The 23,925-nt window shown below is 41.0% G+C and overlaps 1 protein-coding gene and 1 long non-coding RNA gene across 3 annotated transcripts in view; one reads left to right on the forward strand and one right to left on the reverse strand.

The window, feature by feature from the left end:
- Positions 1 to 19,690, reverse strand: part of ASAH1 (N-acylsphingosine amidohydrolase 1) — a 29,409-nt gene extending 9,719 nt beyond the window's left edge. Inside the window, exons 1-5 of the mRNA XM_007961774.3 lie at positions 19,343 to 19,690; positions 10,643 to 10,689; positions 6,414 to 6,504; positions 4,833 to 4,919; positions 2,244 to 2,322 (exon numbers count right to left, since the gene is read on the reverse strand). Coding sequence (XP_007959965.1) covers positions 2,244 to 2,322; positions 4,833 to 4,919; positions 6,414 to 6,504; positions 10,643 to 10,689; positions 19,343 to 19,420 — 382 coding nt within the window. The 5' untranslated portion in view covers positions 19,421 to 19,690. The remainder of the gene's footprint in view (positions 1 to 2,243; positions 2,323 to 4,832; positions 4,920 to 6,413; positions 6,505 to 10,642; positions 10,690 to 19,342) is intronic.
- Positions 19,691 to 19,776: 86 nt separating this feature from the next.
- Positions 19,777 to 22,900, forward strand: LOC103215399 (uncharacterized). 2 transcript variants are annotated; one of them, XR_490125.3, is made up of 3 exons: positions 19,777 to 20,305; positions 22,472 to 22,529; positions 22,614 to 22,900. It is a non-coding gene; the product is annotated as an uncharacterized lncRNA (long non-coding RNA). The 2 variants fall into 2 exon arrangements; XR_490124.3 differs by lacking the exon at positions 19,777 to 20,305 and adding an exon at positions 20,408 to 20,509 and having other exon boundaries at positions 22,614 to 22,716.
- The last annotated feature ends 1,025 nt before the right edge of the window (positions 22,901 to 23,925 follow it).

The following is a 23,925-nucleotide window of genomic DNA, read 5'->3' on the forward strand; positions in this document are numbered from 1 at the left end:
TTAATCAAGAACTATTAATAAAATTAATACAGAGCTGCCAAGACACTCCATTCTAGGGCATTTTATTTTTTGAATACTTTCCCAAAATGTATAATACTGCTATTTAGCATTTAATTCAAAGATAGGTAATACATTTCATTTCCGTCCTATTTAACATTAACATGCTAAGCTCAACATGTTTTTTTCACCCAAATCCAATGCTTATTTTATTTCCATTAAATTTCTAATTTGGTGAAATTCTACTTACTTTATTATAAATTTATAATAATTTATAATAATTACATAAATTTATACCACTTATACATCATGTTATTCTTCTTAATCCATAAGGTATTTATATTTGGTATTGATTTGCTAGAGTTCTTTACATAATAAAGGAATTAGACTTGCTTTTCATAAAGGCAGTTAGCAGCTATTTCCAGTATGATGACTATCTTTTAAATCATTTTTTCAAAGAAGCAGCACACAAAACTGGCCACTGATTTTCACAAATTCTCAATCATCTCTCTTATAAAATGAAGGTACTAACGACACTACTGCTTTGGTAGCTTAAAGATAAAACTTTTGGGGTCGTGGGGAAAATCTTTTTCGTTACATGCCATGAAGCTTAAATTAAAATTTTAAAAAATTAAAATTTTAAAAACAGCTTCCCAAACCATCCATATCTAAGAATAATTTTAATGAATGACATGCAAGGCCTTCTCCCTGAAAATAAAAGATACTGCTCAGAGAAATCAATAACCTAAATAAATGTTGCGAAAAACAAAGTTGGAAGAATTATACTACTTAATTTTAAGACTTACTATAAAGCTTTAGTAACTGAGGTAGAATAGCATTGATACAAGGGAAGACAAATAAGTAAATGAAACTTAACATTAATTCTCCAAACAGAGCAACATATATATAATCACCTGTTTGTATATACATATACACGTGTGTGGGTGTGGGGGTGTGTGTGTGTGTGTATATATATATGTATTGTACATTTATATCAAAGACACCACTGCAATTTGCTGAGGAAAGGATAGCCTTCTGAATTAATAGTGTTTAACTAACTGGATATACCATATGAGAAAATCTGGAACCCTGACTCTTAAGTCATATAGCATATACAAAAATAATTCAAAATAGATCATAGGCCTAAATGTCAAAAGTAAACATTAAACATCTAGAAGAAAATACATAAGCATATATATGACTTTGGCCTAGGCCAAGATTTCTTAAAATGGATACAGAAGGCACTGCTCATAAAAGAGAAGACTGAGGTATTAGACTTCACTAAAATTAAAAATGTCTGTTCATCAAAAGACACCAGTAAGAGAATAAAAATGAAAGTCACAGACTGGGAGCAGATATTCAGAATCCATACATCTGACAAAGGGCTTATATTCAAAGTATCTAAAGAATTCCTTCAATCTAATTTTTAAAAGGGCAAAAGACCTTAACAAGCCCTTCTCCAAAAGAAACAAAGAAACCAAAAAAAAAAAAAAGAGTCAAGAAAGTGTTCAATCTCATTAGTCATCCAGGAAATGCAAATTAAAACTAAAATGGGATACTGTGACACTCAACAAAAAGGCTCAAGTAAAGACTGACACTATCAAAGAAAAAAAGGAAAAAGACAAGACTGACACTCTTAAGAGGAGAATTATCAAGTGGAGAAAACTGAATCACACTCTGCTGATTGTCAACTGCTGGAATCACTGTGGAAAATTGTTTGGCAGAATCTACAAGGCTAAACATACAATTACTCTATAACCCAACGGTTCACTTCCTAGGTATATATCCAGAAAAATGAGCACACAGACCCCCAGAAATGTACTAGAATATTTATAATTCATCTATTCTTAGTATCGCAAATCTGAAAACAACTCAAATACCCTGTTCATGGAGTAGCACACTACCCATAACGAAAGCACAAGAATCACACACAACAGTTCATATCATTCAGTTCTACTTATATAAAGTTCACGAAGAGGCAAAACCAATCTACGGTGGCGTCAGAACAGTGGTTACTGGAGGAGGCAGTATTTTCTGCAAAGGGGCATGACGGAGCACTGTGGAGTGCTGGGCTCTTCCGTATCTTGATCTGAGTCATGGCTACAGGGATGTATGTATTTCTGAAGCTTCACTGAGCTGTATACGTAAGACCTGTGCACGTTGCTGTATGTATATCAAACCTCAATGGAAATTTGTAAAAGAGTTTAATTATTTTTTTTTTTTTAAAGCTGCTAAGTGAACTTTACCTAAAGGTATATCAGTAACAGCGGCGATACCCTTCATTTCCTCTTCAAAAGGGCCAGGAAAGTTGCCAAGTAGGCCAGGCTGGAAAACAAATATATTAATAAAAGCATTTAACCTAAAAAACATACTTTGAAATCTAGTTCTTTGACATATAATTTGTTCTAGATACTGCTATCACAATAAGTGATAGGAGTTATTTTTTAAAGCATTTTTACATCATGTAGTTATAAAAAGATTCTATATAACATACTATAGACCAGATTCTCAGATTGTTTTTCCTGTCTTATTTTTCCATCGTTCTCCAGAGAAGGCAGGAACGAGAGTAATTCCACCTGGATGACCTAACCTGACCCACACCACAAAAACATCAAAACAAGCACTCCTTGTGTCTCTGCATGAATTCACCCTGTAGCCATTGGCACATACCCTTCTTACCATTTCCTTCCCACACGCACGGAGATAAACCTGAACTAGTCTATCCACAGCCTTGTGTCATGGTTAATGGCTGATCTCTGGCTAACATGAAGTAACCGCATTCTCTTAGCAAACCATAGACTTTAAGCAAATTCAGTGGTGGACATCATATATTTATTCTCAATGGCAACTACTAACATCTAGATCACAACTTAAGTTCACAGTCTTTTGCTGAGACAATGTGTTTAAAATTCACAAATCTCATTTTTTTAACCAACTTGGTAATTATATGCAATGTCACCTAAGCATATTATTTTTTTTTTTCCCTAGGAACTCAAAGCATTGCCCAAGTGGAATGTTCCGGCCATTTAACAAACAAATGTGACTTAATGGGTATTTATTAAACACTTACTACATCCAAGCACTATGCTTTATACACAGTATGTCATTTAATCCTTACAACCACCATATGAAATACATATTAGTAAGTATTATTCTCCCTGATGAGAAAACTGAGGTTTCATAGGTTAAGAGACTTTCCCTAGGACACACAGCTACAACGTGACTGATCCAGCCTTAAAACCCAGTATTGTCCGATTCCAAGGTGTGGCACAAAAACGCTCTGCAATGCTGTCCTCCCTGATAACATTCGGAGTAGAGGGGAGACTGAGGCATATGGGGTATGTGGGGACCTCATCCTCTTTTGCTCCTGCCAGCGTGTTCTGTTTTGAGGAAGTCTGGTAAGTACGAACATAAAGGACAGCCTGAAAGAAAAGCTCTGAGAGCATGAACATCAGGGATAATGGGTTTGCTGCTTGGCAGGTAAAGTGTCATAGGGAGGATGTATCCAGAGCACTCGGCCGCTAGGGCAATGATTCTCAACCATGGGAGATTTGGAAATAGCTAAGGACATTTTTGGTTGTCACAACTGAGGGGGTGTTACCAGCATCTGCGGGTAAGGCCCAGGGATGCTGCTAAACATCCTGTAATGCACAGGACAGCCCCATGACAAAGAGATACCCACCCCAGGCTGGGCATCCTGAAATGTAGAGGACAGCCCTGCAACAAAGAGATACCCACCCCAGGCCGGGCATCCTGAAATGTGTAGGACAGCCCCATGACAAAGAAATATCCAACCCAGGCCAGGCATGGCAGTTCACACCTATGACCCCAACACTTTGGGAGGTTGAGACAGGAGGATTGCTTGAGCCCAGGAGTTGGGAGACCAGCCTCGGTGACATAGCAAGCCTCCGTCTCTACTAAAAATTCAGAAAATTAGCTGGGTGTTGTGGCACGTAACTGTAGTCCCAGCTACTCAGGAGGCTGAAGCAGGAGGATCCCTTGAGTCTGGGAGATCAAGGCAGCTATGAGCTATGATCACGCCACTGCACTCCAGCTTGGGCTACAGAGTGAGATGAGTGAGGTCTCAAAAAAAAAAAAAAAAAAAAAAAAAAGGCTGCCCAACCCCAAATGTCATTAGTGCCCCAAATCTGCCATCAAGTGCAATAAGGATCCCTTTAACAGTTCTAGGGGCCAGGCCCTAGGTGTTACATTGGTTCTGTGTAAACAAAAACGGGGCTGAGAAATGGAGTGAGAAATGGGAGTCTTCCTGCATGACCAGGATGGAAATGAAATGGTTTGGTGATTGCACAGAAACACTCAACCCAAAGGAGTTTCGGGGTCAGAGCTACGGAGGAACTCTACAGAATACGGGGCCAGGCTGAGTTTCGGGGTCAGAGCTATGGAGGAACTCTACAGAATACGGGGCCAGGCTGAGTACGTCATTTGGTCATAATTTGGTCATATCTAGGAAAAAAAATCTCTGAATGTCCCTGAGATACGTAAGAAAAAAAACCAAGTCTTCAATAGTGAACTCACTCATAAAGGGAAGGAAACACCATATTCTCAGATGAAGTATGTTTATCTGCCCGGTGTCGTCATGTAGTCCCATCCTTTTACGAAACCATACTTTGCTATGCTGTTACCCTAATATGACCAATCCCCCAAATTGAAGTCCCTCTGAAGTTCTGACAGTGAGCTGGATTCACGCACATCTGTCCCAGTCCCTGCGAAGACGCTGCTGAATTATGCCCTTAAATAAATACCAGAGCATTTTCTGATTTTTGTGTATAGTGTGTATGTGCTTAACATTTATTGTGAGAAATAATATTTCTTACCAATTTTTCATCCACTATCTGCATAACTTTTCCACTTGGGACGAATGTATTTACCATATTCTTCAGAGAATTCACTATAACTTTTAGCTGAAAAATAAATAAAATGCTTACTAAAACATATAATGAAATGCTGTCAAGATTACCTTTTGGCTTACCCGTACGTACCTAAAAGACAGTGCTATTTGACAATTTTTATATATATATAAAATATATATATAAATACGTAAAAAAATATATAGATATAAATATATATAAACATATAAATATAAATATAAATATATATATATATATATTTCTTTTTAAAACAGAGTCTTGCTCTGTCACCCAGGCTGGAGTGCAGTAGCATCATCTCGGCTCACTGCAATCTCTGCCTCCCGGGTTCAAGGGATTCTCCTGCCTCACCCACCCAAGTAGCTGGGATTACAAGCGTGCATCACCATGCCCAGCTAATTTTTGTATTTTTTTTTTTTTTAAGATGGGGTTTCACTCTTGCCGCCCAGGCTGGAGTGCAATGGCATGATCTCGGCTCACCGCAACCTCCGCCTCCCAGGTTCAAGCGATTCTCTTGCCTCAGCCTCCCAAGTAGCTGGGACTACAGGCGTACACCACCACACCTGGCTAATTTTTGTATTTTTAGTAGAGACGGGGTTTCACCATCTTGGTTAGGCTGGTCTTGAACTCCTGACCTTGTGATCCACCCGCCTCAGCCTCCCAAAGTGCTGAGATTACAGGTGGGAGCCACCACACCCGGCCTAACTTTTGTATTTTGAATAGAGATGGGGTTTCACTATGTTGGCCAGGCTGGTCTTGAACTTCTGACTTCAGGTGATCCGCCTTCCTCAGCCTCCCAGAGTACTGGGATTGATTACAGGCATGAGCCACTGTGCCTGGCCTCAATTAATATATTAATACAGTAAGTCTAATTTTATCTTTAAAGTGAATTTGATTCTTAATGATTTACATGAACGGAGATGACATAAAGGGAAAGAAACAAAGGTAAAGTTTACAAAAAAGAACAATGGCTACAGAGGAATGACCTCTTTTCCTCTACTGTCATTTATTGTGTATGGCAGAAAGGTATCAAAAGCACAATTTCAAACTATTCTGTGGGTAATTTCATGAAGTGTTCTTTTAAAAATACAATAATATTTAATAAAGTTAGAAATAAAAGATTTAATACTGAATCTTCACAGTCCTTGGGGGGAAAATAAATAAATAAAATAAAAAATATGGCCAGGCATGGTGGCTCATGCCTATAATCCCAGCACTTTGGCAGGCCAAGGCGGGAGGATCACTTGAGGTCAGGAGTTCGAGATCAACTTGGACAACATGGCAAAATCTTGTCTCTACTAAAAATACAAAAATTAGCCGGCATAGTGGCAGGTGCCTGTAAATTCCAGGTATGCGGGAAGCTGAGGCGGGGCACTTGCTTGAACCCAAGAGGCAGAGGTTGCGGTGAGCTGAGAGCGTGCCACTGCACTCCAGCCTGGGTGACAGAGTGAGACTCTGTCTCAAATAAATAAATAAAAATAAAGAAGTAAAATAAAAAAAAAAATAAAATATTTAATCATCATAGCATACCATTGGTGCCTTGTCAACCATCAATTCATGCCATCTTTTGTAGGGTGGTAAATCAAGATTTATGGTGTACCATGGAGCTGGACCTCTGTACCTGTAATGAGAGGTGTATCATCTTGAAATGATGAAAGGGTTTTTTGAGAGGGTTAGATAACATTTGTAAGGACATATGAGAGGCACAGTCTTAACGACAGTGTCCAATTTGGTTACCCAAACCAAAATTTGGAAAGACAGTTCATTCTCTACCTAGTGCTTCTAGGTTGAGAACACAATCATAAGTGGTCACAGAAATCTTGGCATAGAATGATCTAGTAGGGAAGGTTCATGTGAATTGGTTTTCTATGAAAAAGTCAACTATGGCTTAAGAGCCCTAACCTGATTATCACTGATGAGAAATACCTCCCATTTTTTTCCTCCTAAATATCTGCAAAGATTTAGTCTAGGCTCTAGACAATTCTCCAATTGATTTCCAGTTTCAGAATTCTCTCAGTGAGTGTAACACTATTGCCAAACCATTGTCTCCAGTGTTGGCTTCAGGAAGATCATCACCTTCTAAGCCCCAGAGTAGCAACATGTATTATCTTCCCATGACTAGCTTCAAGAACCTTCATGATTCTGTCAGCCATCCTCATCTTCCCTACTATATACCTCTTCTCATTTTTCTGTACAAAGTCCAAGCCCGAGCCATATTCTGTTATATCCTTTCTCCAACTTCCTACTCTTTAACTTACGAGCAGCAATTTCTGAGGATATAGCAACATCCACTCACTTATCAAGGGAGCTGGGCCGTATCTCTGGTGGATGAATTCTGTAACTATTTTTGTTGCTATAGGAATATTATTTTCCGGCCCTTGTTACTAAACTGAAATAGCTTTTAAGGGTGTGCCATTTCGTGGTTTATCAGTATAAACTTATGCCTAAAAATAACCATCATCTGTTCCACTGATCTGCTCCTGAGACAGGTAGGGTGACTCTGGTATGTGCCACAATGACACCAGTCACCTAAATAGAAATGTTATCTAGATTTATGTCCATAGCTGGAGATGGGTTATTACCTAAGTCATGAACTGCGGTTCTATTTATATTTCCACTGCCATAAATAATTACTTTGTTCTCTAAATAATGCTGTGTAACTGGGGGCCCTGGTACATGTATGAGGTTTTATGAAACTGTTAACTAGCAGACATCCAGGTTGTGATTTAGACAAAAGAAAAGCATACTCAATTTTGGAAATGTACATTTAAACAAAATCACAGTGAATGGATTTTCTTCTTCTCAAAGCATTTTCAAGCTCGCCATTGTCTAGGAGCTGGTATCTACATGAAATACTACAATGCTTATATTCCAGAAAAAAGCTTTTCATCACGACAAATTAATTCCATTTCTGATGGACCATAATTTCGCATGTAAAATTTTGTCCCACAATTCAGTAAGTAATTATTGTTCCCCATATTACGGGCAGGTGTTACTAGCCTTCCCTCTCCCTTCAAGTGTGCACTTAGATTTCTATGTTTAGTAGCACAGATAACTCAGCGGCCTGTTGGAGCAATGCACGTCCTCCCTGTGAACTCCAATCAGCTGCTCCTCACCTCATAACACACAACCAATCCCAAATCATGCCTCTATATCTGCCATAAAGTCCTGATCCTTTTTCAGCCAAGTCTTGGGTAGGCTCATGGATCCCAGAGAGGCGATGAAGAGGGGATGAACGCAACACAACGGACAGACAATGAAGGGATTACAATGAAGTGGGGATAAGACCCCACAGACCTCTCTGCCATCAAACCTGTGCTAATTAGAATTTGAGAGAACTGATTAATCTAATAAACAAAATTATTTTAATAGCTAAAGCTTAGTCATAATCGCACATTTTACCTCTCGTTAACCAGTTTTCTAAAACATTCCAGTATTTAACTTGTGCGCCTAAATTTCCCCATAAGAATAAAAGAGTATCCACCTTATAACAGCAGTGAAGACACTACATGAAAAATGCAAAAAAAAAAAAAAACCAAAACAAAACAAAAAACACTTAGCAGCACTGACATTCAATCAACGGTAGTTATCACAGTGTATTTTCCTACTTCACTGCAAACAAGAAATATCATTTCATCATTTTCGAGACTTAGTGTTTGCAATGTCCATGCGATTCATAACATCAGTAACATCGCCTGAACCCACATGGCTACCCGGGTCGCATGGAAACTAGTCCAAGTGACATAACACACACATGTACAAATAAGAAAGCAGGTGCTAGCCACCCGGTGAGCAGTGGGAAAGAAATGCTGAATGCAACTCAGATGGATTCAGGGGTGATCTGGCTATCAGTTCCTTTATCTCCAGCATTGGTTTGACTAGCCATGCTGGCCAAACAGGTTATCTTTTTCTTTCCTCATATTTGCCCATGGATGCTGCTCAAATCTATGCACTTAATTGAAAAGGATGATCTCACAGGACAGGACGACTGTTTGTCATTCAAAGGTATATAAATACCACACTTATCTCCTGGATCTCAAGATCCACTGATAAGAGTTCAGAGAGGAGAAGGATGAGAGCAAAGCTGAGGCTTTTTGTGTAGGAAAGCAGGCTGGTGTGGTAAAAAGTAACCTAGCAGAAAAATGAAGGCAAGGAAAGAAACACACGTTATGTCTACGTATACATGTGTATGTGTCAGGGGTATATATGTATGTATACGTGTAGGTACGTATGTGCGTATGTAGACACACTCACACACACATGGCAATAAGGAATCAGTAAAACGCCCAATCAACAAAGGTTTATGGTTTCCAATTACAGGGCATTCAATTTACAGACACATGTAAAGTGCACCTAAAAGAGAGTAGAAACAGCCTTAAACATGGAAGGCACCTCATTAAATGTTCAATGAATCAGGCCAGTGAGACCAGCTGAGAGACACAATCAATCGGTAAGGCAGACATGTCACTGAAGGCCAGAAGGATGCCAGTGATGACAGAAAGGAAGACTTTCAGAGAGCAGGCCATTGAAGAAAGAGCTGGAATGACCACGGGCCCCAAACACCATCCAAACGGGTTACCTCTGAATTACTTCCTGCCAAATATTGGCCTCTTTCTACATAAAGGCGAGTAAGTCAAAATAATTTAGTTTATTACAGTTTCACGCTATCTGGGACAGAGGCTATTTAGAATACATCCTTTAGACAACAGCAGTACAACATATATAATTTGGAATGTTGCAGAAACTGAGAATGTCATCTTGATATCACCTGATAGAGTTGTACTGTTTTCGCCGACAACCAGCAGGCTACTTTCAGCGAGAGGGCAGTGTAGGAGAGTAAGATCACCATCCTCTATACCTGTTCCTTCTTTTCTCTGTTCTGTACCCTCTGGGTCTGCAAGCTATTATTATGGCTTTCTCACAGGCCCATTTAAACACTGAGGATTTGCAAAGACCAAAATCTAGACTAAAAATATTAATGTTAAACACAGTGAATCATGACACTGGTCCTCCTCATAGGTGTTCCAGTCCTGTTCTGTCCTCGATAGCTCTGTTGTGCCAAGCTTTATTTTGAGAACGTATCACATATGGGGTCCTATGCTTTTTTGTTCCAAAATAATTTGGTGGTTTATAATCCAGGCACCACAGAGAATCACAGGTTATTTCAAATATAGCCCTTATATTTGTCAAAGATGAGAAAAACACTTCGTGGTAGACAGAAGAATTTAGTGGAGAATGAAAATCCTTTTTTTCTTTTTTTGGAGATGGAGTCTCGCTCTGTCACCCAGGCAGGACTGCAAGCTCCACCTCCCGGGTTTACGCCATTCTCCTGCCTCAGCCTCCCGAGTAGCTGGGACTACAGGCGCCTGTCACCATGCCTGGATAATTTTTTAATTTTTAGTAGACACGGGGTTTCACCGTTAGCCAGGATGGTCTCGATCTCCTGACCTCGTGATCCACCCGCCTTGGCCTCCCAAAGTGCTGTGATTACAGGCCTGAGCCACCACGCCTGGCTGAAAATGTTTTTCTGATGATTGTGATAGGCTAGCAATAGGCATTTGAATCGGAAGATATTTTCATATTTGTCCAAGATCTCAGCCAAATGTATAATACACAAACCTGAGAAACAAACCTCTGTCTCGGAATGGAAAACATGACTTAAGATTTTATTCACTACCATTAGTTTATGAGCAATTATTACATGGAGGAAAAACTTCGCAAAGGTCAAAGGGAATTTTCATCATCTGATGTTTACTCACGTTGGTCCTGAAGGAGGATAGGTTGATTTTCTGCAGTCTTCTGTCCACTAAAAAGCAAAGAAAATTAAGTTTCAGAAAATAACAAATGCTTGCTAATGGAAGAAGCAATTTCAAAAGTAGTTAATCTGTGAAGACAAAATCAAGTCTGATTTTGCTCTTTTACACCATTTCAATGCCTCTTTTTTTTTTTTTTTTGAGACGGAGTCTCGCTCTGTTGCCCAGGCTGGAGTGCAGTGGCAAGATCTCCGCTCACTGCAAGCTCCGTCACCTCCCGGGTTCATGCCATTCTCCTGCCTCAGCCTCTCTAGAAACTGGGACTACAGGCGCCCGCCACCATGCCCAGCAAATTTTTTTGTATTTTCAGTAGAGACGGAGTTTCACCGTGTTTGCCAGGATGGTCTTGATCTCCTGACCTCGTGATCCGCCCACCTCAGCCTCCCAAAGTGCTGGGATTACAGGCGTGAGCCACCGCGCCCGGCTTCAATGCCTCTTAAAAGATGTCTTTTCCTTCCAAGAAAACTTGTAAAATCCTACACCATTAAGTGGATTTTCAGTTTCAATTCAATTTGCGAAAGTGCTAGTGTTATAATTTGGCTCTAATATTGCAAATATATTGAGTAACAAACAAACGTAACAAAGCAGATGGAAAATGTTTATGTTAGAGAGGCTGACTTAGCACTAAAAGTAAATGACCTGATAGGATGTATTATCTGAACTTACCAGCCATGTGTATTGCAACCTGTCCTGGGATTTGCCTCCCAAACCAGATTTTCAGGGCACACAGCACAGGGCCCTTCATCATCTTTCCATAACTTACCATCCCAGCCTCATCTCCTCACACTCCCCTTAATATTTATGCAAGTATCTTAGTATTATTCCTATGATCTCTTACCCTTCCAAGCCTGTGCCTGTGCTATTCCCTCTTGCTAGAATGCCTTTTCCTTACTGCTGGTTCTAACTTCCAAGATTCAGTTCAAGTATTTTCTTTCTTGTGAAGACTTCATCTATCTTCCATATAAAAATAGTCATACCCTCATTTATACTCTCACAGCATTTGTACACATACACATCACCACATGTATGACACTGCATTATAATCATTTGTTCGTGTTCCTCATCAATACCAGACTCTGTGCTCCTTGAGGTGAGGACAGCCCCCAACACTGAGATCACTGCCTGAGACAATGAATGAACGAGACTGGTTTAGGGAGAGTTCTCCAAGCTTCGTGGCAAAATAGAATCTTCTCCTAAACTTATCCAAAAAAGTCCACATAGATTTATGGTTCTTTTGCTACTCATTCAACGTATCAAGTGTATTTATCTCCTTTCCTCTGGAGAACCAGTACTGTGAAAGTAAAATAATTGTTTTAAAAATGTACAAACCCAAAATAAGATAGAGTAGGTAAGAAAACTCTTGGAACTGTAGCTTGAGCTCAGAAAATGTATCTGCTGCAAAGCCGTGTAAGAATGGGGGTCTAGCATCTTGTTTTAACTTTGGTAACAAGGGGAATATATACAGTAGGTTGACATTACCTGTGATTCAAACATTAGCTGTCAAATTTGCCTTACCACAGTATAAGTTTTTCATATATGTGTGGCTTTGTCTTATAATTTTGGGTTGAATTCATTAAGAAACAATATCAAGTCTGTAGCAAAAGCTAATTCCCAAAGCCATTCATGTTCAATAATAGTGGCTCGGGGAGTTCTTGTTTAGAAAAACTTCAGTCTCAACTGTGAACTCGAAGACTGCAAAACTTCATAGCTACCAAGACATCTAATGGCTCTGTCACAAGAGACATTAGGATATCTGGCCTCTATTTCTAACAAAAATTCACAGAAATGATGATGGTTATATCCATAAGAGCAAATGAAGCTCATGGTTTATACTGCTGGTTCAATAACACATGTGAGATTCTAATACTTTCCATAAAGTACCTGAAAGGGAATCCTGTAATAAATAACCATAAGCTTTAAACACCTTGCATGTTCACAAGTTTTGGGAAATTGCTCAACTCAGCATTTTCTACTCACAAATATTACCACTGTCAATTTGTATATATCTTGGCAGATTCCATTTCATGTTATACTGAATCACTATTTTCTCAACTTCTTTGAAAACATCCTCGCCTCTAGTTGTTTTACACAGATTCAGAGGCTAACTCTTCAGTCACTTCAAACTTGGCACTGATCATCTAATAAATATCAACAACTGATCAGTTATCAGTACGTTGAGAGTCAAGAAAAATCATTCAAAATCACATGCTTTGTTCTTTAACTGATATTGATGTTGCTCCCGAAGTCCAGGACAAGGGTTCTCATTTAACGACATGTAAAATAATTTCATTTTCCCTGGACACAATACTTCTGCTGCTACAATCAAATACAATTTAGTTAACCCACCATTGGTAAATGGCTTTCCTTATTTTGCTAATAAATGAGCTACTTAGAGACTTATTTGGGTTGCAGCTTAATTTTACTTTGTAAAATTTGTAAATAAATTCTGCTGTGATGAGATACTCCGCTCTATATTTTCTTGTTTATCTGACCATTGTTTTTCTATGAGTGGGAATACTGTGATGCGTACTTAACCCAAGTGCTTAATTTTATGATCACGTTGTGGACATAAGACCCTGCTCCATTAGTGACTTGCAGAAAGTTACACAGCTGGTGACAGAATCAGAGTCAATGGCTTCCCCTGCTCTATCGAACAGCTTCCCACAGAGATAATAAAACCAATGCCTCAATTTAATTCCTAACAGAATGATCTGCACTTAGTTCAGGGCTTCTGATGACCACTAGAATCAACTCGGCAAATTAAGTCAAATGTAATGACTCTTATTCCTCCCTAATAATTAAATTTGCACACCCTGGGTTCCAAAGCCAAAATAAACATCAAATTGCAGGCACATTCCTTACTAGACAACTGTGAGCGAAGTTGAAAAGCTCTGTCAAGGATTAGGAGAGAATGGGACCTGCCCCAGAAGTAACAGCTAAAGAGCAAGCTAGCAACAATACATGTGGGAGTCTGAGGTTGATAACGACTCTTGGTTGCAATAAACAAACATGAAATCGGCATAGAATCTGATGGCAAGAAAACGGGATAATTGTGACAGAAAATAAGAAAGTCAGCAGCTATGAGACTACAGTATTTCAGGGACTCACATGGCACAAACACCTAAGTCATTTATGCAAAAAGGATAGTCTTAGGGGTAGGGTGGAAAAAAGAGCTACTTCCTCACCCTCAAAAAAGAATTCTATAGGGAGACACAGCTTCAAAACCCATGAGTAGCCCTAAAACAGAATTATAATGAACTTATTTAATGTTATTTAAAGTTTCTTACTATCCCCAACTTTATACACACTTCTGATAACAGACAACTCTATTAAGGTAAGTAGAAATTTAAATAGATGATATATAAATATTAGAAACAGATAACATGAACAGAGATTATGTGGCTGGGATGGTATACTATGTTACACACTATCACAGGAAACAAAATCCAACTTAGAATTAATTCTCTCTAACACTCTCCCCCGCAGTCCCTCTCTTTCTCTTTCCCTCTCTCTCCCTCCCCTTCCCTACCTTTCTCCCTGCCCCCTAGTTGTCTCCTCAGAGTGGAGAGAAGTGGTAAAAATCTGATGTTTCAATGCATGTGAAGCTCTCTGGGCCAGGCATGGTGGTTCATGCCTGTAATTCCAGCACTTTGGGAGGCTGAGGTGGGTGGATCACCTGAGGTCAGGAGTTCAAGGCCAGCCTGGCCAACATGGCGAAACCTTGTCACTACTAAAAATGCAAAAATTAGCGGGGTGTGGTGGCATGTGCCTGTAATCCTGGGTACTCGGGAGGCTGAGGTAGGAGAATCCCTTGAACCCAAAAGGTGGAGGTTGCAGTGAGACAAGATAGCACCACCACACTCCAGCCTGGGTGACACAACGAGACTCTGTCTCAAAAAAAAAGAAACTCTCTGGAAAGTGTTTTTAAAAGACTGCTTGGGTCAGCAAATTCTCTAATTTTTCTGGTTATTTGATAAAAACTTAAGCCTCTTTGTCCTCCCCATTCATTAAGAGAAACTAATTACAGAGCTACTGAACGTAACGTTCTAAAAAACACAAAAATATAAAGACAATAGTATTTCATTAAGGTCTCAATGAATGCTCCAGACCCTTAAAAAATGACATAACTTGCACAGCTCCTTAAAATATTTGAGCCCTACAGAATTAGAAGACCCTCAATGAAATGTATGCGTCTAACAATGAACTTTAAAAGTCCAGAAAGCCCTTGTGTGCTTGTCTTATTCAAATACTCAGAAAGAGACAATGAAAGATAATCTAAAATTATATACCTCGTCAGTTTTCATACCCATCAGAAGCCAAACGACTCTCGCAAGACAATTTTTCATTCAATTCTTGAATTCATCAACAACTATTTTCCAGACAAGTTTTTCCTATAATGTCCTCTTATGTACAACTCAGCAGAAACACTGAATGCGAAGAGGAAGGTTTCTTATGTGTATAACAAGTCACATGAGCTTGTCAATGTTTTCACTTGTCTTCTGGGCTTTGATGCAATGGCATCCTATTACGCTACTGATATTTAAGCCAAAGGAATGTGAATAAACCCTCCATGAGAGGAAGGACCTCATCTATCTCACTGGCGGACGCATTCCCAGTATGTAGGAGTCAGGCACATAGTAGGCAAGCAGTATTTGTTGAATAAGTGAATGGATTACACCTGTGTGTTCCTTCTTTGGGAGAAGTAGGGAAAAGCAGATGAAGCACAATAAATTCCTCGGCCAGATGCGGTCTATGAGATTTCTGGCAACTGTGTGAAAATCATTGCTAAAGCTGATTCAATAGCCAATGTCAACGATGTTGACATACGCTGTTACCTCATATGAGAAGTTGATGCATAAAAATAAGTTTACAAGTTTACTTTGGCAATTAATTACTAAGCCATTATGTTTCATCTTCACACATCTTATGAAGTGGGTCAGACTTACTACTGAGAGCAGCCACCTCTCCCCTCTAGTTCCTTTCCTGCCGATCACCCTCAGCCTACTGCAAGCTATTTTCTGCCCCCAACACTGCTCTGGCCGAAGTGACCAATGACCTCCAGTTGCCCAGTATCATAATACTGTTGACATCTCAATAATATTTAACATAGTTAACCCGTCCTAGTCTCTTCCCTGAACTTCCTGTCCCACTTACTCTTTTGTTGTGTGTGTGTGTGTGGAAGTTTCGCTCATTGCCCAGGCTTGACTCACTGCAACCTCTGCCTTCCAGGTTCAAGCAATTCTCCCGCCTCAGCCTCCTGAGTAGCTGGGACTACAGGCCTGAGGCACTATGCCCAGCTAACTTTTGTATTTTTAGTAGAGATGGGGTTTCCCCATGTTGGGCAGGCTAGTCTCAAACTGCTGACCTCAGGTGATCCACCCGCCTTGGCCTCCCAAAGTGCTGGGATTACAGGCGTGAGCCACCGTGCCCAGCCTGTCCTGTTTTAACTTTGGCAATTTCTCCTCTTCCTGACACATACAGGTGCGAGTTACTTAGCCTTTGCCTAGTTCGCTTTTCTTCTCTTTCTCTAATCCTCTTTCTAGGTGAGTTCATCTGCTCCAAGGGCTTCAAATAATATCATGATGCCAATCACTGTCAGTGTTTCTCTTCTGAGTGCCAGTACGAGTTGCCTGCTGAACGTTTCTCTGCCACCTGAAATTTAACACGCACCCCAAATGAAAACGATCCCCATTCTTTAGCCCCCAAGCTTTCCCCTCCCCATGTTCCCTGGCACTGATGCCACCATTCGCCCAGTGAAGCATTTTGGTAATGTGCAGGTCACGCTGACACCTCACTCCCTCATCCTCACCCAATCCTTCCTTCTGCTCATTCGCCCTCCTGATTTTTTTCTAGAACATCTACTTCTCTCCCTCATTCCTGGTGCCACCATCCTTCAATGCACCCTGTTTTCTTTTCTGGACCAGTTTCCTCACATCCACCCTTGCTGCCCTCCAATCCAGACTCATCTTTTTAAAGTAAAAATGTTATCTTGTCTAAAACCATTTAATGGCCTCCCAATGGCTGGTTCCAGATTCTCCCATTTTTTAGGATAAATTTCTGAATCCTTAGTAAGAGTCTACAGAACCCTGGATGATGGCATCTGGTGCTGTCTCTCCAGACATTTCTTGTGCCACTGTCTTCACTATCATCTCTTAATAGGCTCCTAAAAAAATTCAATAATGAAGAAAAACTCAGGAGGACCTTAACATATGAATATTGCGAAAAGTCTCAAAAACAAACAGAAAGTCCCTACAGATGTTCCAAATCAAATGACTTGTTTCCAATTTAAAGCCAGTTCTCATTATTCATATTTATCAAAAGTAGTTTTGAAATATTTTTTGTTACCACGAGGCGACAGTTTATCATGTAACGACTCCAACCGAAAAACTGCTTATTCTTCTCAGAGAATGAAGTCACGGAACTTCTCTAAGGTTCTAAAGGTCCTTAGGCCCATGGATCCCAGGATTTTCCAGGCCAGTAAAAAAAATTAATGAGGCCTTGGCACAGGAGGGTCCAAATTTTTATTCTGTCAAATGGAGATGTTAAAACAAAACAAATTCCATGCCCACAACATCTACCTCTGCCGTTAGCTGATTTTTAAGAACATGTTAGTAACAATGAAAACTGGAAGTCCAAACAATCAGAATAAAGATTAACATTCTAAATTAATAATTTTAGTTTTGCATTCTTACTTTTCTAATTTCATTGAAAACAGCTTCCCAAACTGACACCAGTGGCCAGACTAGACTTTGATAATCGTTATTCCAGGTAAGAACTATTATATCCATTGAGAGGTTGTTGATTCTTCTTCTGAAAATAACTATCAAAATACTTTTGCTAGAATAAATAAAGCTATTGAAAAAGAAGAAAAAAACAGCCTCCAACACCTGAAACTGCTTTGAGTCCCACAGCTATATCTCAATATTATTACAATCCCATCTGACACTCACAGCCAGGTAAGCTCTGTTTTCCTCCTGGAGATAAACAATCTCACAGATAGCTACCTCGGATAAGATTATTCTGAGACGTGACAAAGAAAGACAAAGCAATGCCACTTGAGGATTTTGTCCAAGCACAGACAAAAACAAGGTCACCTGCAACGCACAAAACACCAAGCATCCCCTTCTCTTGCTAAGTAGAATGGCTGTTGCTTCCTTAGTCATAGAATTGCCCCTTTCTTTTTTATTTTTTTTATTATACTTTAAGTTCTAGGGTACATGTGCACAACGTGCAGGTTTGTTACATATGTATACATGTGCCATGTTGCTGTGCTGCACCCATCAACTCGTCTAACAGCGTTCTATCTACAGCAAAGCCCGGTTCCTTAGTCTTACCCCAAATCATGCAACCAAAGTTCAAATTCTGTAATGGGTTTTTTTCTATAACCCACCGTCACTGATGGTTTCTGTTCTTATTTGCCTCAAAGAACACTAAACCCAATTTGTTCAACTCATAGTGTGTTCCTGGTGGTCTTTGAATGAAGGGCCCTGACAGTAGCAAAGTGTCGAACTCTTTCAAAATTCCCGTAATACCAACTACCCTCAAGCAAATTAATTCCCTACCCACAGTAGAGCCATTTTATTTTACGGCCTTTCAATCGAGTCCGCATATATGTTCTGTGCATTTTCCTATTACAAGAAAAACTGTACATACTATTCTGGATTCTACTTTTATCTGCTAAACATTATATCAATTTTAATGGCTAAGTCATATCCCAATATGATTTTAAAGAATTTCTCCTTACAGGTATAAGAGAAAGTACATCTTGCCTCCACTTTCAATAACCTACCTAAGCTATTCAAGACCATCTCATATCCAGCCTCAGGCCAGATACGCCAGGTTCCTACTTATCCGGTCTGTTGGCAAAGACAAACGCAGTCTGACTGCTTTATAAAGAAATGAATTATGAAAGAGTACTAGTGTCAAGAGTACTCGGGCGTTAGGCATGTTCAGTAAACAAGTGTAACCTCTGGCTAAAGATTTTCTCACTCTAGGTCTACTTCCTCTTCTGTAAAATAAAAGGGTCACGCTAGTCCCTCACTGTCTCTCTCAGTTAGGAAATCCGTGGCCCTGTGACTTGCTCTTGGGAAAGAGCCACGGGACAGGCGATCCCATGACTTGGGTGCAAAAGGCCACAGAGGGCCCTCTGGGGCATGCCCAGGGCTGCTAGCACCGCCCAGGCTTGGGACCACTCAGCGTTTCCCAGGGCCCTGCAGTATCCTGAGCTGAGCTCCTGAACTTCTTCGGAAGAAAGCACCTGGCCATCAGGCAGTCTGTCCTTGATTAACGCACACAGGTCTACCGGAACATTTTATTTAAACAGTTCAAAATGCAAGGGCCTGGAACTGGTTATTCAAGTACACTCACTCAAATGTGCGAATATGCGAATCACTTCCAGGTATCCTGCAGAGATTAGGATTTCCTTTAAAGGTGTTCTAGTTCCAACCAGGTAGCACCGAATCAACCGAGGACGGGGTTCACCAGCCCGCTTTGAACCCACATCCCTGTGCACGAAACCACAGACCCCCGAAAAGACGCTGCCCAGCACCAGGTGTTCCTCGTCCCCGCCCACCCCGCCACACCTGGGCCTCCATCCGCGCCCGCACCTGCACGCCCCTCTCCGCGCCTCGGCTCAAGCTCACTCACCGGCGGCGCGTGCTGCGCGACAGCACAGCTGACGGCGGCAGCCAGGAGGACTAAGGCGAGGCGACTCCGGTCCAGCATCGTTCCGGGAGCCAACGCCACTCCTTGAACGCCAGCAGAGGCAAAAGAGAAGAGCCGCCTGGGCCGGGGGCAGGCCACGCCCCCTCCGCCGCGTGACCCGCGACCTGGGACCGCACCATCCCAGGCAGTGGGGGAGCACTCGGAGGAGGCGGGCCTGGGAGGAGAGGACGGGGCTTTTCAGTGCCGTGAAAAGGGTGGCGTAGAGAGAGAGGGCGCCTTCCAGGCTGGGGAGGGACCAGCAGAAGGAGAGTCGCGCTCGCCCCTCGCGCGTGGCCTGATCCATCGCCCTCCCCCACCGCGGGCACTGGTCGGACCGCGCCGGAGCCCCGCCCCGTGGGTGGGGCCGGGAGCTTCACCCGCGCAGCTTCGCCGGGGCGCCTCCGGCGGGCGGGTGCAACCTGTTTCGGGTATTCAAGTGTCCTCGGTACCCACGAAACGGATCCAAAGAGTCTCAACACCAATGTAACATCCCACCCTGACCCATCTTTGCCCTCTGAGGAAAGCGGGCCCGAAATGAGTTATTCATGCCCACCGCGGGGTCAGGGACAAGGAGCAGTTGAGTGGCCGAGGAGGAAGAGAGAAACGAATCCACTCGGGTCTTCCAGGCTGTTGGTTACCCAATTGGGCTTTCACAGCAGAGCTGCCAAATGCCAGAATTGAGGCCTCGGTGAAAAGCGCGCTTAGACTTGAGGAGGAGGCCAGGTGGGACCCGCGAGCCTTATCTCCCTGCCAAACTCTGCCGTTCATTAAGCGGCTGCTTCTCCTCCTAACTGGCGAAGGACTCAGGTGGGCGGGGCAAAGCTCAGCCTGGGAGGCGGCGGAAGCGAGTAGCTCGGCAGGGAGACTCGCTTGGCTTTCGTGCGGTCCGTGGACGCAGTCGCGCGGGTAGGTGACCGGCTTGGATTTCAAAGTCCTGCAGGAAATCCTGCCCTCTGGGTTGCACTTCCTGGTTGAGCCTCTGAAGTCTCAAGCAGCATTGTTTTAGTGCTTTGATGAAGCTCAGCACGCTACCGAAATCTCCATTATCCATTTGTATTATTTCTTTAGAAAACTCAACAATCTTTTTGTTGGAGGTGGGGAAATGAGAAGGTGATGTTTTGTTTTGCTTTTTCTCATTTTTTTTTTAAAGGGGGAGTAGATGACAGTGTTCTTAAGGAGGAAGTTTGACTTTTGAAACATACCACATGCTTAAAACACATTTGAGTTCCTGCATGAACAGTAAGCTAGCAGATGGTAGAAATATTCGTTATTAATTCAAAAAATATTTACTGCGGACCTACAATGTGCCAAGCATGTCTCCTGACTCTGGGGATAAGCAGTGAACAACAAAAAGACCAAGTTCTTCCACCCTGAGGCTTATATTCTAGGTGAGAAATGGGCAATAAACATAATAGGTAAGAAAATTACATGGGATGTTAGTGATAAATGCTGTGGAGAAAAAGGGGGGGCCAAGAGCATCAAATGTGGAGATCAGAAGTGATAGAGTCACAGTTTTAAATAAGAGGGACAGATAGACATGATTAAGGAGGTGAAGTTTGAGCAGAAGTTTGAGGGAGGCCAGGAAGCTAGTTTTGTGTGTGCCCAAGAAAGTATTCTAGGCAGAGACAGCAGCTGTTAAAAGGCTTAAAAGGGAGAATGTGCCTGGCATGTTCAGTTACAGCAGACGTGTGTGGGTCTGGCACAGAAGGAACAAGGGGAAAAGAAGAAAGAAGTATTAATAGATAAAGTAAGAGAGTTAAGGAGAGCAGGGCAAATTCTGTAAGGCATTCAGAGCCATTTCACTCCAGAAAAAAATTGTGTAATGTTGAGTACATGTGTTAAATGTTGAATCTATTGAATTACCTTGGAGCTTAAAGTAAGTGTGCCAAGAAGAAGATACCCATCTTTTAGTTGTTATTACTAAATCAAATAGCTATTTGATTTGAAGATCATTCCTCTTCAGTACTCTTGAGCACGATTTAAACATGTCACCGAGCATAACTTTTCCCTACAAGAGGATGTTAATTGGTGATTAGGTAGTCCAGCAAAATCAGTTTCTTTATGGAAAAAATTTGTCGATTGACATACTATTCTTAGGCACCACTTTCGTAGAACTATGCATCTAACTTTCAAAGGTCTATTATATACTGATACTCTTTTCAGATAAAATGTAAATCTGCTTCCCTAAAATTAAACCATTTTATGCATGTCTTTTTTTTGAGACGGAGTCTCGCTTTGTCGTCCAGGCTGGAGTGCAGTGGTGTGATCTCGGCTCACTGCAAGCTCTGCCCCCCAGGTTCGCGCCATTCTCCTGCCTCAGCCTCCCGAGTAGCTGGGACTACAGGCGCCCACCACCACGCCCGGCTAATTTTTTTGTATTTTTAGTAGAGACGGGTTTCACTGTGTTAGCCAGGACGGTCCCAAACCTCTGACCTCGTGATACGCCCGCCTCGGCCTCCCAAAATGTGGGGATTACAGGCGTGAGCCACCGCGCCCGGCATGTCTTTTTTTTCTTACACATATATCTTTTTTTTCTGCCTACACCATTCTTTAATACTAGAAATGTACAGAAAGTCAAGGCAAGGTGTGTGTAGGAGACTGCAGTGGTTTTTGGCATACTGATCTGTTCATAGAAAATGGTATTTAAATGTACAAACGCATGATTGTGTCCATGGAAAGGGTGGTTCAATCAATACTGCAAAGAAGCATCAAGTTTAAGACTTGGATAACCTGTTTGGCGTGCAAGAGTCAGGCTATGTAATCAGATTGTTTATGGAATAGCTGAAGTTCTTGGCAAGCCGTGGACTTCCTAATCTCTCACCTAACATTCCTAGGTTCCTGAGGTGGAGCCTTGATTTAAAAGCATTGCAACCTAGCCACCCCACCCTAAATGAAGCCTATCGCATATAACACCACATTACTTGGAACAGGTTTGACTTGATTTAGTAAAACTGAATATACAAAAATGTGTACTAAAAGGTCAAGAGATATGGAAATAATGTTTCAGTTGGAGAAACATTTTTTTAACTTTATTGACATTTTTTATGAATAAGGAAGCTTTTTATTTTACAGGTCTTTGTGGGAAGAAACAAAGAAATCACAAAAGTAATTAAGAGAGCTCAAATAATGGGTAAGAGCACCTCAACAACTGAATTGAGCTAGCTGAAATTGTGCTTATTACGCTTTGTCAAGAACTTTAATTATCTCTTTACAGGGTTTATGCCAGTTACATGCAAGGATCCTGCATATTTCAGGGACCCTAACGTTTATAACATCAGGTATCGGGAATAAATTCTATCACATTGCCACTAATAAACTTTTTTTATAGTAAGTGCTTGTATGATGCCAATACTGACTCAAACCAACCTTTGGATAGAAAAGTGTTTCAGGAGTGACGTAAAGAATGACACTTCTCCTTCATATCAATCAAGGTTCATTAAGCAGATCGCTTATTTAAAATGTTATCACATTTTACATATGTTGAATAAAAGTGGTTCTGTATGACTGTCATTATATCTGGTCCCCAGATAGCTCATACAATGTAATACACCATTCAATTGAATGGAGTTAAAACTGCTCAGAATGATTTTCTAACTAGCAAATGTAAGTATGCCTGGTTAAGAGATCTTCCCTTTGTAGAAATGTTACATTGGGATGTATAGTGGTGCTGTCAACAGGAGGACAAAATATTCCTAGACAAGTCTATCCTCAAACCAGTAGTGTCTTTTACATAAAAAGATTATTTACATCTAATAGACACTGAAGGTGATAAACATGTATGTATATATGTATCAGTTCTGAGTTCCACTGACCTGTCCCAAACACACTGGATTACCAGGCTTGTACTGTACTCAAAATTATGGATTTGCTAAATTTCGGGCAAAGGACTCTAAAGTAGGGGAGACATTACTGTTTGTGTTGGGTTATAGCTGCATAATAATCAAGGCTACCAGATTTAGCAAGTACAAATGTAGGACAAATTTAAATTTTAGATCATGTTTTGCAAATTTATTGCGTGATATACAGCATTATATCTGGCAACTCTAGCCATAGTGTACTTCTAAAAACTTATCACTTAAGGAGAATTTTAATGACTCAGATAAATTTTCATATAAATTTCTTCCCACATTGTGAAAATGAGGCTATTCTTGCTTTTCTGATACTTTTCTTTTTTAATGAGATGGTTCTCACTGTGTTGCCCAGGCTGGTCTCTAAATCCTGACCTCAATCCGTCCTCCTGCCTTGTCTTCCCGAAGTGCTGGGATTATAGCTGTGAGCCACTGTGCCTGGCCTCACTTTTCCAATTCTAAAGAATGTGTCTGTGTAAGCCTTTCCCTCAACAACTTATTGAAAGGTGAAAAAAGGTTTGGAAATAAAAGCATCTGATGTTCGAAAAAGTACTTTGTAAAATAAATGCACTAAGACTTATCTGTGGATTACTGCAAACAGGTGAACATAGTAAAAACAAATGAACTTACCTTTACTAGGTAAGCAAGTAGCTCAACCTAGTAAAAACAATAAAAATG

This window comes from Chlorocebus sabaeus, chromosome 8 (assembly GCF_047675955.1).
Source record: "Chlorocebus sabaeus isolate Y175 chromosome 8, mChlSab1.0.hap1, whole genome shotgun sequence".
NCBI lineage: Eukaryota > Metazoa > Chordata > Mammalia > Primates > Cercopithecidae > Chlorocebus > Chlorocebus sabaeus.